This window comes from Acomys minous (genome assembly GCF_964271855.1).
Source record: "Acomys minous genome assembly, chromosome: 15".
Lineage (NCBI taxonomy): Eukaryota > Metazoa > Chordata > Mammalia > Rodentia > Muridae > Acomys > Acomys minous.
This window is the reverse complement of record NC_140497.1, coordinates 99,263,462-99,280,960: the sequence shown is the minus strand read 5'-3', so window position 1 is coordinate 99,280,960 and position 17,499 is coordinate 99,263,462. Positions and strand designations below refer to the sequence as shown.

At 46.9% G+C, this 17,499-nt stretch overlaps 1 protein-coding gene across 25 annotated transcripts in view; it reads left to right on the top strand.

The window, feature by feature from the left end:
* Positions 1-17,499, top strand: part of R3HDM2 (R3H domain containing 2) — a 118,333-nt gene that overhangs the window by 92,562 nt on the left and 8,272 nt on the right. For 18 of the 25 annotated variants that reach the window (XM_084759574.1, XM_084759577.1, XM_084759576.1 and 15 more), the window contains 8 exons: positions 42-274; positions 3,670-3,839; positions 8,616-8,717; positions 10,832-11,074; positions 11,379-11,505; positions 11,702-11,862; positions 12,296-12,450; positions 14,101-14,201. In XM_084759574.1, the coding sequence (XP_084615700.1) occupies positions 42-274; positions 3,670-3,839; positions 8,616-8,717; positions 10,832-11,074; positions 11,379-11,505; positions 11,702-11,862; positions 12,296-12,450; positions 14,101-14,201 (1,292 nt within the window). The remainder of the gene's footprint in view (positions 1-41; positions 275-3,669; positions 3,840-8,615; positions 8,718-10,831; positions 11,075-11,378; positions 11,506-11,701; positions 11,863-12,295; positions 12,451-14,100; positions 14,202-17,499) is intronic. The other 7 variants (XM_084759578.1, XM_084759586.1, XM_084759581.1 and 4 more) reach the window with 1 other exon arrangement.

Below are 17,499 nucleotides of genomic sequence, written 5' to 3'. Positions count from 1 at the left end.
GGGTGGGTGGGGGGAACCTCTGACCACTGTGGTTTCTGCAGGGGAAACCGTGAAGGGCTGAGCCGCACCTCAAGCAGCAGACAGAGCAGCACAGACAGTGACCTCAAATCCCTGGATCCACGGCCTTGGAGCAGCACAGACTCAGATGGTTCTGTCCGGAGTATGCGACCCCCTGTCACCAAAGCCAGCAGCTTCAGTGGGATCTCCATCCTCACCCGTGGTGACAGCATTGGCAGCAGTAAAGGTGGCAGTGCAGGAAGGATCTCTAGGCCAGGTACAGCAGTATCTCTCCTTCCCTCCTTGCTTGTCTTTTGCAAAATATGTTAGTAACTGTTGAGGAAGCATCTGCTTCAGTATAGTTTCCTGGAGACTTGGACAGCATTACCAGAAGAGAGGACATCTGATTCTTGGGTCCATTGTCCATTCTTAAATCTAGTTGCCTCTTTGATTTTTTTTTTTCCAACTTTCTGTTCTTTTTTAGGAAGGAAGGAAGGAAGGAAGGCTGGTTGGAGCTCACTATTTTGTGTCTTATCTGGCTAAGGTGGATTATTAGTCCAGGGCAGGTTACATGGCACTTTGATAAAGTGTAACTGTGTGTAACTGATAAGTAGTAGTCAACATACCAGAACTTAGAAACACCCTGTTCCAGCACTTTCTGAAGTTAGTACTAGGAAGGAGTGGACACTCACGTTCTCATGGAAGCTTGTCAGCACCTTCAGTGCTCCCAGCCCCCTCCGTTCCTGCTACAGTCTTACCAGAGGCCTGTTTAGCTCTCCATATACAGTTGACCTGACCTTGATATCATTGCCCTGTGAAGAGTATCTTGAACCCCACACCAGCGACCTATAGGTCCTGTCTGCAGTAGACAGTGGTGGTGAAGCCTTTTGCCTCTGTTAGATATCCCTCCTGCCCTTGTCTGGTAGCTGCATTTTCTTTTTTTTCTTTTGATTTTTCAAGACAGGGTCTCTTACAGTCCTGGCTGGCTTGGAACTCACAGAGACCCACCTGCCTCTGCCTCCCAAGTGCTGGGATTATAGGCGTGCGCCACCACACCCGGCTGCATTTTTATCTAATACCACCACCTCTGCCTTTAACTAGGCCTTCATTTTATTAAATTATGGTATTAGCTCCATGTTCATCTCTTCCCTCTATTGTCAGCCATTTTCAGAGCATATTTACTAATCTGAGCACAGACCTACTCACTTTCAGTCCCCTCTTTAAAATGTTCATGTTAGCACCAAGGAGATAGCTCAGAGAATAAAACCGCCACTGGCAGTATCCTGACCTGAGCTTTATTTCAAGCATATTTGTAAAAGCCAGGCCATGGAGGCTGGAGATGGTTCAACAGTTAAGAACACTGCGTGCTGGGCTCAAGTTCAAGCACCCACATGGTGGCTCACAAACATCTGTAGCTCAGGTTCTAGGGGATAAGAGACCCTTGTTTGATCTCTGTGAGTACTAGGCACAAATGTGCTACACAGAAACTATGCAGGCAAAATAGTCACACACATAAAATAATTAAAAAAAAAAAAAGCCAAGCATAATGTTACATACTTAGCAATCCCAGCCCTGGGAAGACAGAGCCTAACTGACTCAACAAACCCATGAAACAAGGTGAGTAGTTTCTGAAAGACAGTGCCTACTGTTCACCTTCGAGACACACACACACACACACACACACACACACACACACACACACACACACACATATTTAAGTTCATGTTTCTACATCACCTACAGAAAAAAAAGGGCATGGTAGCAGCCTAGGAGGCTGAGGCAGGGGGATCTCTGTGAGTTCAAGGCCATTCTGGTCTCCATAGTGAGTTCAGGCCAGCTAGAAGTACATAGTGAGACACGGTCTCAAAAAGAAAACAAAAACAATAAAATTCAAGCTACTTAATACAGCATAACTGTTAGTTTGCCGTTGTCGCTTGATTTTCCTTCTCCAGCTCTTCAGCCATCTCTTGAATTGAATATGACATAGCTTTGTGCCCTCTTACCCTGATAAACTTCTAGTCATCCCACCCTCAAGTGTGTCTTCTCCCGCTTGCTCTTCCTTGACCCTCTGAGGAACTACTGTTTCCTCATGCTTGCTGTCATTTAACTTTGGTGAGAGCAGCACCTTTTTTCTCCCTTATCAGATTTTAAGAGTGGGTCAAGAACCATGCCCTTAGTTCATTACATAATTCCTCATACATAGTACATAGTCAATAAAAGTATGTTATATGTGAACCAAAGTAAACCTTTTTCTCTTTATGGGAAAAAAACAAAAACAAACAAAAAATAAAAATATGGGGCTAGGGCCTGGAGAGGTGGCTCAGAGGTTAAGAGCACTGGCTGTTCTTCCAGAGGTCCTGAGTTCAATTCCCAGCAACCACATGGTGGTTCACAACCGTCTATAATGAGATCTGGTGCCCTTGTCTGGCTGCAGGCACACATGCAGGCAGAGTACTGTATAAATAAATAAATAAATAAATAAAAATATGGGGCTGGGGAGATGGCTCAGAGGTTGGGAATGCTGTCTGTTCTTCCAGGGGTCCTGAGTTTGAGTCCCGGCTCACAACCATCTATGATGAGATCTAGTGCCCTCTTCTGGTGTGCAAGTGTATATGCAGATAGGAATTATATTCCTTTTAAAAAGTGTGTGAGGCAAAGGCAGGCAGATTTTTGTGAGTTCGAGGCCAGCCTGGTCTACAAAGTGAATCCAGGACAGCCAGGGCTACACAGAGAAACCCTGTCTCAAAAAAGCCAAAAAACAAAAAAAAAAACCAACCAAACAAACAAACAGAAAAATGTGTTGTGTGTCTATGCAAATACATTAGCAAGCCTGGAAGTGAGACATTTGTTGAGTAAAGATTGTGTATATGTGTGATTATGCTTAAAGGAATAAGTTGCTTTCTCAGCAGCTTTTGCCAGGGATGGTATGATACACTTTGAGAAGAAAGTGAGGAGAACTCAAGGTCCCATAGCAGACCAAGAGGCTCTGAAGCTTCATGTTTGCAGCCATCCCATTATGCTACACAAACTGACCTTAGGCACTTCAGGGGAGATGCCGCAACAGGCTCATATTTGTGGAAAGTCATTTTGGAATTTGGGGTTTTTTTTTGAGACAGGTTTCTCTATGTAGCTCTGACTGTCTTGGAACTCACTATGCAGACTAAGTAGACCTCAAACTCAACAGAGATCTGCCTCTGCCTGCCTCTGCCTCCAGAGCAGCAGGTCTCAGCCTTCCTAATGCTGCAACCCTTTAATACAGGTCCTCATGTTATGGTGACCCCCCCGATTACTACTTTATATTGTAATTTGCTACTGTTATGAATTGTAACGTAAATATTTGATATGCAGATAGTCTTAGGTGACCTCCATGAAAAGGTTGAGAACTGCTGCTCTAGAACATTTTTTTTCTCAATTCCCAAACCAGCTATTTACATTCAAGGTGGTTCCTGGCCCAGGGGGCAGAAGCCCAAGAGGTGGACTCCTACCAGCAGAAAAGCTGCAGTAGAACATCTGCACCCTTGCATAGATCTTTGGGTAACTGGGGGCGAGAATGAGGAAAAGGAGTGAAAAGAAAGGACAAGGGAAAAGTAGAGTTGTGCAGCTGGCCCTTGAGGAATAATTATACTCATGGTTTATATTTACAGCTTTGGGTGGGTCTCCTCTCTGCCTTAGGCCTGGCACTAGGTGCCCCAGAAGTGTGCAACCAGGTCACCTCACCCCAGTCTGTCCGGGGCCTTCTTCCTTGTACTGCCCAGCAGCAGCAGCAGCAGCAGCAGCAACTTCCTGCTCTCCCACCCACTCCTCAACAGCAGCCACCCTTGAATAATCATATGATTTCCCAGGTGAGTCACTCCCTACCCAAGTGTTGAGCCCCTGGGGTCTGTCAAAGAAGGTCTAGAAGTGGTGTCATCTTGTCCTCTGTGCTGGGGAAGATTCTGCTCCTGCCTCCAGTTCTTACTCATTAGCTGTTGGGAGAGAAGAAGAAGGGCAGGTGTTGGGCCACAGTACTCCTTCTGTTGTGTTGTCCTCTTAAGACAAGGTATAAGCAAAGCCTACCTCAGCCTCAGAGCTCCAGGCTGGAGCAGTCTCGCTCCTGGCCCTACCCCCACGTCCTCAGTGCTGGGATTGCACATGTGCACTGTCACACTTGGCTAGCCTGAGAACTCTGTTTTACATTTCTTCCTCCTCTTATGAGGCAGGATCTATCTGTGTAGCCCTAGCTGGCCCGAAACTCAGAGCCCACCTGCCCCTGCCTCCTGAGTGCTGAGTTCTCAAAGTTGTGTACCTGACAACTTGTCCCTCGTTTTGCTGAGAGTTGTTGGTGGGATCTTCTACTCCACACCATGTTTCTACTGTACCTTTAAAGTCCTGCATAATTAACAAGATGATTTTGCTGACCATATATGGAACCTGAAAAGATCATAGTTCCAGTCCTCCCACCCCCATAAACTGACCATGTTGATCTACAAACACATACTCGTTGCTTTGGGAGTGGGAAATAACACTCAAGACCTCACAACTGATGATGATAGACAGAGAGCACCCAGGTGGCATGGCACATGCTATAATCCAGGACTTTTGAAGCTGGGGTAGAAGGATCAAGAAGATAGCCAGGGCTACATAGTGAGTTTAAGCTAGCATGAGCTGCAGAGTAAGACCTCCCCTTAAAGACAGAAAGACCCTGGCACTTGCCAGGCAGTGATGGCACACACCTTTCATCCCAGCACTCAAGAGGCAGAAGCAGGCAGATCTGAGATCACGGCCAGCCTGGTCTACAGAGTGAGCCCAGGACAGCCAGGGCTGCACAGAGAAACCTTGTTTGATGTTGGCATTAGCCAGGGTTTGAGAAACATTGTGTTTCTATGCAGACCATGAAAGCCATCAGCCAAAGAGTCAGATCTTCTGGCAGTTTGAATCTTAATATTCTGAGTGGAGTTGTCTCTACTATAAAAATAAAAAATACTCTGAGTAGTCACTTACTCTGTATAAGCAGAGCTCTTCGTGACCAGAGCCCCATGTTATACCTCAAATATTCTGTTAGCGAGAAGGCTGTTTGTCTCCTGCTGCCTGCCAGGCTCCTTTATTCCCCTGCTCAGTCCAGCTTGGCCTTAGAAGTATCTCCTCTCTGGTGCAAGAATCAGTTTCCTGCCTAGTCTTACCGCAATGTGTGATATGCCTTGTTTGGTTGATAACCGTGGGAGGCCTGTTCTTTTCTGAAGAGAAATGGAGGAGTGGATGGGAGAGAAATGGGGCCTGGGGGGGGGGGGGGACTGGGAAAAGAGGAGGGAGGGGAAAATGCAGTCAAGATGAGGTGATGATAGAATCCGTTTCCAATCTGTAGCTATGAACTGGAGACTCAAGTGGGAAGATCCCAGGATGACCCAGTGACCTGACACCTGCCCCTTAAGTCTTATGTATGCTTGCTAAGGTGTACACTTGGGGCCCTTGATCTGCCTGTGAATGATCCCTCCAGCTGCCTCCCATTGTGGTTTTGTATGTGACCATTTCACTTGCTAAGGTCCCAGCATTTTGTTTTGGTTTATTTTTCCTGAAATACGTGTATTTTAATACTGTCTGGCTCCCCTTTCTCCCTCTTAGTCTTTTATCTTTTCCTTTTACCTGCCATCCACATTTAAAAGCACAGCAAGAGCCAGGTGGCAGGGGCACACAGCCTTTGGGAGGCAGAGGCAAGCGGATCTCTGAGTTCAAGACCAGTCTGGTCTATATAGGCTACACACAGAAACCATATCTCCAAAACCAACCAACCAAACAAGCACAGCAAGAGTGGAGAAGGCATAAAGAGGCAGAAGAGCAACCGTTTGGCATGAATACTTTGGAGTAGATGGCAAGTGGGCTCTAAACCCCAACCTTGTCCTTGAGCCCTCTCCTGGGTTCTGCAGTTCAGTGGGTGCATTGGTGCTGTGGAGTGTGGCCTTGGGTTAGATGCCATAGAGTGGGGATTAGGCATGTGCTGCTTGGTGTGAAGACTTGTTCTCTCAGAATACACTCCTGAGGTTAGCTCAGAAGAATCCTCTCTGGGTGAGTTTCAGTGTCCCAGGAGATGGGAGCCACTAACCCTACCCACCACCTGATGCGTTTTTACCTCTTTTCTCGATCCCTTCTTCCTCCTTCTCCTTCTCCTCCTCCTTCTCCTCCTCCTCTTCCTCCTCCTCCCTCTGCCTCTTCCTCACTCTGCTTCCCTCCTTTCTTTTGTGGTGCTAGACTTGACGCCTGAGCCCTTTCTCCCTGCTTTCCTGCTCCCCTTTTTGTTTTGTCCTAACTTGCTGTCAGCACTGAGGCTGTGAAGTTACACAAGAATACTTACAGTCTGTTTCCTCAAATAATGCCGTGGTGTAGGAATAAGGGACGGAATCACATAAACATGTTCCACTTTTAGAAAACTTTGGGAAAGGGGTACTTATTGGGTGTGAATTCGAGGACAGCCAGGGCCACACAGATAAACCTTCTCTCAAAAAACAAACAAACAAACAAACAAACAAAAATGTGAGGGGGGAGTGGGGGTGATGGAGTACTTACCTTTAGCTCCTAGCAAGAGGATTTTGCCCATATGTCAGTGAAGCAGGTGGCACCAGGAAGTGAGGCTGAGGGCAAAGGCTCAGTGGCCATGTATTATTCAGTCGGTTTACACTGGGGTGGATATTGGAAAGGAGCCCTGATAGCTCTGTAGCTAGTTAGTGTCTTTAGATGTCATAGAGCTGTTCGTGTATCCCAGACTTCACCAGTAGGTGGCAACAGATGTCCTTGTGGTCTCTTAGAGATATCCTGGTTCTGGAGTTTGAGGCCATCCAAGAAGATAATGCTAGAATAACCAAGACATGAACCAGAACCAGCAGCGTAGCAGTGGAGGTGCTGGGGAGGCCTGTCCCCCATGGCGCTGCTCTTGCAGCTCTGGCGGCAGACCAGCAGGTAGTCTTCTGGTCTCTGGGCACATGTAGGCAAAGCACCAATACACATTTATAAAGTACTTGAGGCCCCGCCTTTACTATGGCTCCTCCTAGTTAAGGGAGCCAGAGAGCATCCACCTCCTTCTCTTCCCTCCACACCCACCCCAACAGAATCTTTATTATGTACCTTTGGCCGTCCTGGAACTCCCTATGTAGACCAGGCTGGACTCCAACTTACTGAGATCCACCTGCCTCTGCCTCTCAAGTGCTGGGGTTACAGGTGTGCCACCACCGTGCCCAACCTTAGTCTGCACTTAAAACTCACAAATGCGGAAACGAGTTGTCGTAGCACTTTACTGTTTGTCATGTCTAAATAGGCGAGCCCTCCTGAAGAGAATTAGGATAGTGGAAAAGGCACATAGGCACCAGCAGCATTTGGAGCTAATATTGGCAGTCTGGCCAACAGTTAGATTTAGACTGTCACTGGCTTATAGAAAACAAGGATGTCAGTAGGGTGAGCTGACTTCTCAGGCTATGCAATGTCCCTCTTCAAGTAATTGGGATTCTTGGAAACTCTTTAAAACTCTAGATGTCAGATTCTCTGCTAAGGCCTTCAGTCCCTTTTGGGTTTCAAGCCATGTTCTGTTACTTAGCTATGTGATCCCAGGTGTGCCATTCGATTTCTGTGACCCTTATTTATTTATTTATTTATTTATTTATTTATTTATCTTTGAAGGGTGAGGTTCACCCAAGAGCCTTGCACTGCCAGGCAAACACTGTACTTGGCTACACCCCCAGCTAGCCCTCCTTTTTATTGTTGTATTGTAAGGTGTCATGTCTCTAGACATTCTTGTAAAGCCGTCATGAAACAGTGTGTAAATGTCCGGTCCCTTTTCCTTCCTTACCACTGTCCTTCTCTCATCCCTTCTCCACCAGGGGCTGCAGCTAGAGAACTGATGAGATAATCCACAGGACTGGAGAGGAAGGAATGAGGAGAATATAATTAGTTGTTTTAGAACACTGCATGTTCTCAACAACAGACTCTGCTGCCTGAGGCTAGTGAAGGGCTGAGGGACAAAATGCACAGCTGTTGTGGCTGTAGTTCAGCCCTTCATTCCTGAGGGCACTTTTCATACTACCTCACAGCCTGAAGGAAGGTAGGAAGTCACGGATGAGGATCAAGTGGCTAGAATCAGGAATCTACTGGGTGTTTATTTCTTCTCTTCCCTGTAGAGGGAGATGTCTCTGTGGATGAGCACTTCCTCCAGAACTGCCCTTGGATGACCCTTTGTACACTAGTCTAGCACTGCACACAGTGCCCCGCAAGTGCAAGTGGGCTTTAGGGGAGTTGGGATGGAGCTTCTCTGTGATTGTGTGGTCAAGTCAAAGTATACCTCAGGAAAGTGTTGCTTGGAATCAAGTCATAGACCATGGCCCTGAGAGTCTAGATTCCTCACACAGCTGAAGACTTGAGTGGTTAGTCGGCAGGGAGCATACTGGGTCTCTTCTATGGGAGAGGCTGCTTGTCTGTGAGAGATGTGAGTGCCACAAGCTATCCTAGGCTTGGCCAACCTGCTCAGTGGCCACGTGACTCATATGAAATGTCTTTGATGATTAACCTTGTTGTCCCTCCCCTCCCCTCCCCATCTCTGCCCTCTGCCTCTCCTTTTACCCTTTTCTCTTCCTTTCCACATGCCTCTGTGCTGGCCACAGCCAGTCCCGGCCCTGCAGCCCTCTCCACAGCCGGTTCAGTTCTCTCCAAGCTCCTGTCCCCAAGTCCTTCTGCCAGTCTCTCCGCCCCAGCAGTACAACATGGTATAAACTCCACTCCCCCTTTTGTCTTGTCCCTGTGTGGCCTGTATCTGTGGGGATGTCTGGGTCAGTCTTTGGTGGCCTTGCCAGCATGTTGTGCTTTTGGAAGAGATGCAGAGAAAGCTGTTTCTTGAGGGGCCAGCACAGGCGGAACTGAATTCCAACCTGATAACATCATCACAGAATACCAAAAGACAAGTGAATTTATGACAGGGGATGTTCACTTGCTCTGCGTGTCAGGAAGTAAGCTAACTGAGACCCTCATCTCTACTATATGTGCCCTTCATTTCATTTGTTTCCAGCTTATTCTGTTTTATACAGAATTGTGGTCTCTGATTTCCTTCATTGCAGACTTCTCAGGTACCAGTTTTAAAGAACTTAGACCTCACCTGTCTCACCGTGTCAGATTATGTGCTCTTCACATGTACACTACATGCTACTTGACTTATTTGAAACTTGAATGTATTGGCACACGCCTTTAATCCCAGCACTTAAGAGGATAAAACAGAAGGATTGCCCTGAGTACTAGGCCAGCCTAGGCTACATAGTGAATTCCGGTCCAGCCTGGTATAGAGTAATATCCTGTCTCAAAAATACCCAAAATACATAAGTTAAATTAAAAATAGTTTGTATCCTAAATACAAATCCTTTGCAAATCAAATTAAATTTGCCTCATAGCTAGTAAGTTCATGGTAGTAATGAACCCTTACTTTTTTACTTTATATTAATCACAGCTCTCTGCTTTTTCACTGGAACCCCCTTTCCTCCTACCTTTTGTCTCCATTCTGAAAGGTGCTGGAATATGGACCTCAAATTAATCTGCAATCTTGTCCTCTTGTTATCTTTTCCTGACCAATAAGGTAGCAAAACAGTCCCTGAGAATTATTGAAACTAGAGGGTAGTGTTTCCTTTTGGTTTTTAGTATTTTCTCTCGCAAAAGAACTAGTCTGATGTGTATGTATGTGTGCTTATGTGTGAAATACTGTCCAGAGAACAGAAAACCCAACGGGAAGCTAAGAAACTAGCCTGTCATCACACAAGTGAGAGATGGCACACCATCACTCGTGCTTAGGGAAGGCAGCTGACGAAAAGGTAATTACAGCCAGCCAGCCACCGCCTTCCTCTAGTTCAGCTGCTCACCCTGTCTCCTCTCGGAGGTGAGAATTGGAAGTGGTTTTTGAAGGGCAGGAGAACTCTAGACTAGTGTCAAAGAAGAAAGGTGGAAATAACCTTGGAAGGGAGGAGAGAAACAAGCAGCAGGAGTGAGTGAGCCCACAGCTCTGCTCTGTGCTGGGGCCATATGAGCCCGAGGTCCATGCACAGGCTGTGCAGGTGTGTTGTAGGTACTTCCTGTAAGAACAGGGCAGGGGCATGAGGCAGGCATACAGGAAATGGAAAGAGTATTACATCTTTTCTTTAAATCTTATATTTATCCTGTATTCCTGTAGATCGGTGCCCCCATCTCCTGAGGTATAACCATGGTAACAGCTGTGATGAGAGCAGCCATTGTTACATTTTATAGAGAGACTGTTTCTGGTTTTAGGCCCTTCACACAGGTGTTTAGTTTAAAATATCATGACATAGTCTTAAGGCTGAAATGCACAGAAACCAGATGGTATATCTAAGGAAAGCTGTAGAACAGTGCTTCTCAACCTGTGGGTCTCGACCCCTTCAGAGATGTCAAATGACTCTTCTCAGGGTTGTCTAAGACCATTAAAGGATACATATATTTGTGTTACAATTCATAACAGTAGTAAATTACAAAATTATGAAGTAGTGATGAAAAGTTTTATAGTTGGGTCTCCACAACCTGTGGGGCTATATTAAAGGACAGCAGTGTGAGGAAGGTGAGAGCCGCTGCTGTAGAGCATTGCATTTCTGACTCTGTCCTGGGTTTGGGTTATTTGGTATATGTGAGACAAGGCCTATGTAGTCCAGGCTGGCCTAGAACTTAGTATATCGCTGAAGCTAATCTTGAACTCATGATCTTCCAACCTCCACCTCCCAAGTGCTGATATTAAAGCGTATGCCACCCCATCCAGCTGTCTTTCTGTATTGAAGCCAAATGTGTGAGGTTTGACACAGCCTCAGCCACTGAGTCCCTACTCTCTCAACAGGCAGATGACCTCAGCAACCCCTTTGGACAAATGAGCCTTAGCCGCCAAGGTTCTACTGAAGCAGCTGACCCATCCTCAGCTCTGTTCCAGCCCCCGCTTATCTCCCAGCATCCTCAGCAAGCTAACTTCATCATGGCTTCTGCAGGACAGCCCCTGCCTACTTCCAACTACCCCACCTCTAGCCATGCACCAGCTACCCAGCCAGTCCTGCCACCCCAAGGCTACATGCAGCCCCCTCAGCAGGTAGGCAGCCCCTTCCCAGCTTTGGTATTGCTGCAGTTGCTCAGTGTCACAGTCCTTTTTCCTCCAGTCTAGACTGACCAGAGAGAATGCTCTCCCCATTGTCTGCTTCAGTTACCGTTCTGCCAGGTCTCCTTTCTGTACAACACAAATCTTGTTTGACTTCAAATATGTATAGTTATCCCATGATTGCGAACTGAAGATATGTCCGTTTACAACTTTCTGGTTAGCAGCCCCGGGGCATTTTGTAACTTGCCGCATAATGGCTGGGTTAGAGAGCCCTCTCCCATCTTGTCTGTTCTTGTAGATCCAGGTCTCTTACTACCCACCTGGACAGTATCCCAATTCCACCCAGCAGTATCGACCTCTCTCTCACCCGGTGGCCTACAGCCCCCAGCGCGCTCAGCAGCTGCCTCAGCCATCCCAGCAGCCTGGTAAGTAGAGCTGCTGCTGTGAGACGGTGGCGCAGACGAGGCCAGGGGAGATGGGGTAGCAACGCTGGGAGTTCTAAGAAGGGGCCAGGACCGACAGAAAAAGGAAGGGAAAAGACCGGGGAAGGAAAGGCAGCTGGAGCTGTGGGTGGCCTCCGAAGCATCACACTGACGTCTTGTATGCCTTGCCCATCCTTAGGCTTACAGCCCATGATGCCTAGCCAGCAGCAGACGGCTTACCAAGGCATGCTCGGGGTCCAGCAGCCTCAGAACCAGGGCCTACTCAGCAACCAGAGGAGCAGCATGGGAGGCCAGATGCAAGGCCTGGTGGTTCAGTACTCTCCACTGCCTTCTTACCAAGTGGGTGTACTCTACGTCAGGGAAGATCACTGAGTCCTTGGGAAGCCAAAAGCACAGCCTCCCAGGGCCATGCAAACTTAAGACTCCAGTACTGAGATAGCATCTGTTTCCTCCTAGAACGTCTAGGTTTTTTTTTATTTTTCTTCTCAAAGAAGGTGCAGAGTTTGAGAAGGGTCTAAAATTGTGGTTTTTATATAGTCATGTAAGTAAGTGTGTGTCCAGGAGACAGTGTGGAGGAAATTGGAGCACCTCCTTGTGCGATATCTGAGCATGGTGTTTGGGGGCGGCAAGATTACAAGGGCTCTGTGAATGTGTGCTGTGGGCAGATGAGGACTCCTGGGAGAAGCCCCTCACAAGGGGCCAGGGACTTGTCTTGGTCTAGTGATGAGCAGCAGCTCAGCGAGATGACCCCAGTCATGTTCTTCCTCACCAGGTCCCAGTGGGCAGTGACTCACAAAATGTGGTCCAGCCACCTTTCCAGCAGCCCGTGCTGGTCCCTGCCAGCCAGTCTGTTCCAGGAGGCCTCCCGGCAGGGGGCGTGCCCGTGTACTACAGCATGATCCCACCTGCTCAGCAGAACGGTACGAGGTGAGGACGGCTGGAGAGCTGGGGCCCACACAACCCAAGATTAACCCCAGCAGCGTCCTAGCACAGTGGCACACATACAGTCCCAGTAGCACTTGGGAGGCTGATGCATGAGGGTCACAACTTTAAGGCCAGCCTCGACCACCTGGTGAGACAGCCTCAGAAGTACAGGGGCCATCTCTTTCTTGTTCTCCTCAGAAGTACAGGGGCCATCTCTTTCTTGTTCTCCTCATTGACTTGATACTTAACGTAGAGGTCTGCAACAAGAACTGCCTGTTCCGAGACATGGGGGAGAGTGACCCCAGTGCTTGCTGTTTAATCAGCCGCACTCAGACATGGGGGAGAGTGACCCCAGTGCTTGCTGTTTAATCAGCCGCACTCAGACATGGGGGAGAGTGACCCCAGTGCTTGCTGTTTAATCAGCCACACTCAGACATTAAAAGAACCAGATTTTACAATATACTTATATAATTTTCTCTTACCACAAAGAGAGGGTAGGTAGGTTGTAGCTAATAAGATCGTTGGAGTAGAAGGGACATCTTTGGTTCCACTACATAGACTAGGCTGGCCTGGATTCTGGTCTTCCTACTTCAGCCTCCTGAGTCTACTGAGGTGACAGGTGTGTGGCACTGTGATGTTTTTGTTTGTTTTTCTTGATTTAAATTTGAAAACAGAGTCTATGTTGCTCATCATCCTTGAGTGGTGGGTAATAAGCATGAGTCGCCGGGCCCTGGCTACCTCTTTATTTAGGTGTGCTCATGTCAGCGTGTATCATGGGAGTCCATGTTGGGTCCCATGGAACTGGAGTTTCAGGTGGTTGTGAACTGCCTGGACTGAGTGCTGGGAATTGAACCCTATTCTTCTGAAAAGATCAAAAAGTGTCCTTAACCAAAGAGCAATCTCTTCAACACTCTGGCTGAGACAGTTTCTTTGTGTAGCCCTGGCTGTCCTGGAACTTACTCTGTCGATCAGGCTGGCCTCGAACTTAGAGTACACGCCACCACACCCAGCTTTTTCGTTTTCTTTTTCTTTTTTAAATGAAGAAATTCAAGTTAGGAATGTTAACAGACCCAAGCAAAATCACACAGCTGGATAGAAATGCAGCTGAACTAGAGTTAATGTAGGCCTAACTGTATGTATCTGTGTGTTCATCTCCGACGTGTGTGTGTGTGTGTGTCTGTCTGTTATGAGTGTGTATCCATGTTGTTTTCTCCTGTTTGTCTTAGGCGATCCCTAGTGTCTACCGTTGTGTGTGCACCCTCAACTATGCAGCTCTTTTTACTCCTTTTTTCCGAGCACCATGGGTCTGACCCTGACTTGATTTAGTACCTTTTTGTTTATAAAACCTATATGTGTGTATACACATGTATGTGTTTGCTGTTCCATATTGTTAGGAAGAGCATGTGCTGCTAACATTCTAACATTCCGTATTTAGCGCAGATTAGTAGCTCCAAATTGAAAGATGATCAAGTACAAATATATATAATTAAGTTTGCGCTGATGAGTGATTTTAGAAATTGCATGGCAAATTGGTCTGGGAATGGCTTGTAGCTGCCTCTGCTTCCCACGGGGGAGGCCCGGGAAGCAGCAGCTGTGTGCAGGAGCTCTTTCTCCCTCTGCCCCTTCACCACTCCTTTTTCCCCCCTCTCCCAGCCCTTCTGTGGGGTTTCTGCAGCCTCCTGGCTCTGAGCAGTACCAGATGCCTCAGTCTCCATCTCCCTGCAGCCCACCGCAGATACCACAACAGTACTCAGGTAAGAGTGCAAAGACTCTGGGGAGGGATTGGGCACTGACAAGAGCATACACTGCAAGAGCTTGTGTTATAAAGCCGTGAAGGGTTTGGGGATGGGCTATGACCTCATCACAAAGGGCTAAGTCTTGACTATAGTGTGGAGTACATGCCTTACTCCTACCACCCAGAAGGTAGACACAGAAAGATCATGGCTCTGAGCTACGGCTCTGGGTTCATTGTTATTTTGTTGTTGGGTGTGTGCATGCGTTTGGGGTGGGGGTGGGGGCATTGCATGCATGCTAGTGTCTTTTTTCACCATTGTACTATCATAAAATGCTTACCTCTGTCTCCTGCACTCATTTATCCTTTAGACTACTTTTCTTTTTCTCTTGGGAATATGAAAAAAAAAAGTTGAGAAATGCTTTTTAAAACATCATAGATTGTTTAACAGGTTTTAGTGAGTGCTCACACACACTGTGATGTAGTTACTCTTAGCACAAGCTGTAAGGAAATCTAAGACTCTGAAAGTCATTCTGGTACTAGGACTGAAACTTAGGACTCTGCACTCTGTGTAACCTATAAGCTGCATCTTCAACAACAGGTTTTCGGGAGACATTGTGCTTTATCCCTTTCTGTCCAGGAACTAATGGCTTTATTTTTTTTAATATTTTTTAAAGATTTATTTATTATTATGTATACAGTGCTGAAGTGGGCATCAGATCACATTGTAGATGGTTGTGAGCTACCATGTGGTTGCTGGGAGTTGAACTCATGACCTCTGGAAGAGCAATCAGTGCTCTTAACCTCTGAGCCATCTCTCCAGCCTCTAAATGGCTTTATGTTAAACAGATATAAGCTTCTACAAGGGCTGACTATGCCAGGAGAAAGATAAATGCTGTGTGACACCTGGCTGTCTGCTCCTAGCATACCCAGGCAGTTCCGTTGTTCATTTACCTCTCAGCATTGCTGACACAGTGACACACTACAGTTAAAGAACCTTCAGCGGGCCACACGGCGGTGGGGCACACCTTTCTTTTTATCAGCACTGGGGAGGCAGAGGTAGGTAGATCTCTGTGAGTTTGAGGCCAGCCTGGTTTACAGAGTCCAAGACAGCCAGAGCAATACAGAGAAACCCTATCTCCGGAAACAACAAAAAGAAGCCTCAGGGCTTTGGAGAAGGGATCTTAACTTACCTTCAGACCCTATGGTCCCATTCCACTTTGTTGGGGGTCAAGGTAGGGGGTGGGACCTGTGCCCTCTTTTGAGGATGGGGAGCCATTTGGCTGGTTTTCCCATTTAGAACGAAGTGCTTTCACCTAAGATGTTTTGCACTCTCACTGTTGGGTGCTTTGGGCAATTGCAGGGTTAGTCTTGCTCATAAGATGCAGTTTACCTTTCAGGGAAATGACATCCAGTCTCGTCCAGACCAAACTCGGACAAGCTAAGGCTTTAAACCCACCCATCCTTTTATTACGTGGGTGGGCTCTGGCTGCTTCTGTCTGCCAAGGGCACTTGACCTTGACCTTCCCAGGGGAACATGGGAACTGTAGAAACAGCTCCAAAAATTGCTGTGTTGGTGCTTGACACCATAGAGCGTTTTCTTTCCTGTTTGTTAAGATCAGTGTGTACATAGGCATAAGGATATGCTTGTGAGTGTATTAATCCTTTGTGGTATGTCAGGATATCTCTTTGGTCTGTGGTATCTGTTGTTCAAATATAAAAAAAGTCTTGGATCAAAAGCAAAGCCATAGGAAATAACTATGTATCACCTGCTTGGCCTAGAGCTAAGCCTACTAAAATCTCTAGGGTCAGGGTGGCAGAAGGAAGTAGTGCAGACTTCCCAATCAAAGGACATAAGGAAGAGCTCTCCATCCGCTGCTGTCCTTGCTGCTTTGCAGTTTCTCCCAGTTATCTCTCCTTTCTTCTCTAGACTGAAAGCTACTCACAGTCTTGCACCCTCCCCTCTGTCTTACCCACACTAACGTAGGAGTAAGACATGGTATTCACCTGACCACTGATGCTTCTCATAGAAAGTCAGGAGGCTTTAAAAAGAAACAAGTGTGTTTTCTACCTTCTTTTCTAGTTCACTGTTAACTGGGAAAATAGTCTGGCCCACAAAGGCTGCCCTCTCACCTTCAGAGGACAGTGACCCCGCCCTCCTCTCATGTAGCAACATGATCACTTTTCCAAAAATAAAGGCAGGGATTAGGATTGACTATCCCTGGAACAGCCGTTTGGTTTATTAATACCTTCTTGTCGTTGCCCAGTTCGCCTGACCCCTGAATTCTGCAGCTGTAATGCTAGCCATAACTACAACTCCAGGAAACACTTTGTCGCCACTTGAAATGATGCCTTGTAGGTCCCCTGAGGTTTATATGGGGACTCCTGTTTGGGAAAGATGCACACAACTGAGAAATGGCAGTGACATCTATGCACAGACTCCATCTCACAGTGACACAGCAGCATGGACAGTGTGACATACAGAAATAGCCTTCACATGCATACTGGCTCATTTTTAAGGGGTTTCAAACTGAGAAGACTGTCTTCCACTTCAGAAAGATCTTCCTCTCCCCTGCCAAAAGAAGGGGGTTGGGGAGCCAAGAGAGTGATTTCTATGTTGTAATTTTGGCTTCATTTCTTTTTCATACATTTGGTCCCCGCTGGTAAGGAAGAATCCCTATCAGTTTTCAGTTTTCTATCTCAATGATCTTAAAAAAAAAAAAAAAAAAAAAAAAAAAACCTAAACAAAAAAAAAAGAAAAGAAAAGAAAAAAAAAAGAAAACCAATTCTGCCAGACATAAATGTCATCTGCTTGTATTTATGTGGTTTGCCCTGCCCAATCGACCTTTCTGCCCAGGTTTAATGATGCCACTTAAAAAGCCATTCACACGTCCCCTCTCCTTTCTTAGCTTTCGAGCTGAAATTGATTTCCTTATTCAGCCCCCTTCCTTCTCCTTCTTCCACCAGCTCTCAGCCCAGGCCCCGTCCCCAGCCTGGCGGTAAGGAAATGCTATCATCTGGGCATTAGGAAATAGGGACGGTTCAGCTGCTAACAGAGGCCACCTGCTTTTGGCTTGAGGAAGAGAAGCATAACAATGAGCTCATCAGTTGAGTAGTGCTGTGTGTCCTCGCTTGAGTGAAGGAACATGCTCCAGGCCAGTGGGGGAGGGGCTCACACATCGCAGCTGAGAATCCTGCTTAGCTTATTGTTGTTGGGATTGGAGAAAACAAAATAAGGACTTTGTTCTTTTTCTCCCTCCGTGGAGCCCCCAGTAGCTCCTTGTGTCTGCACATTGTCCTGCTTAACTCTCACCTCATGC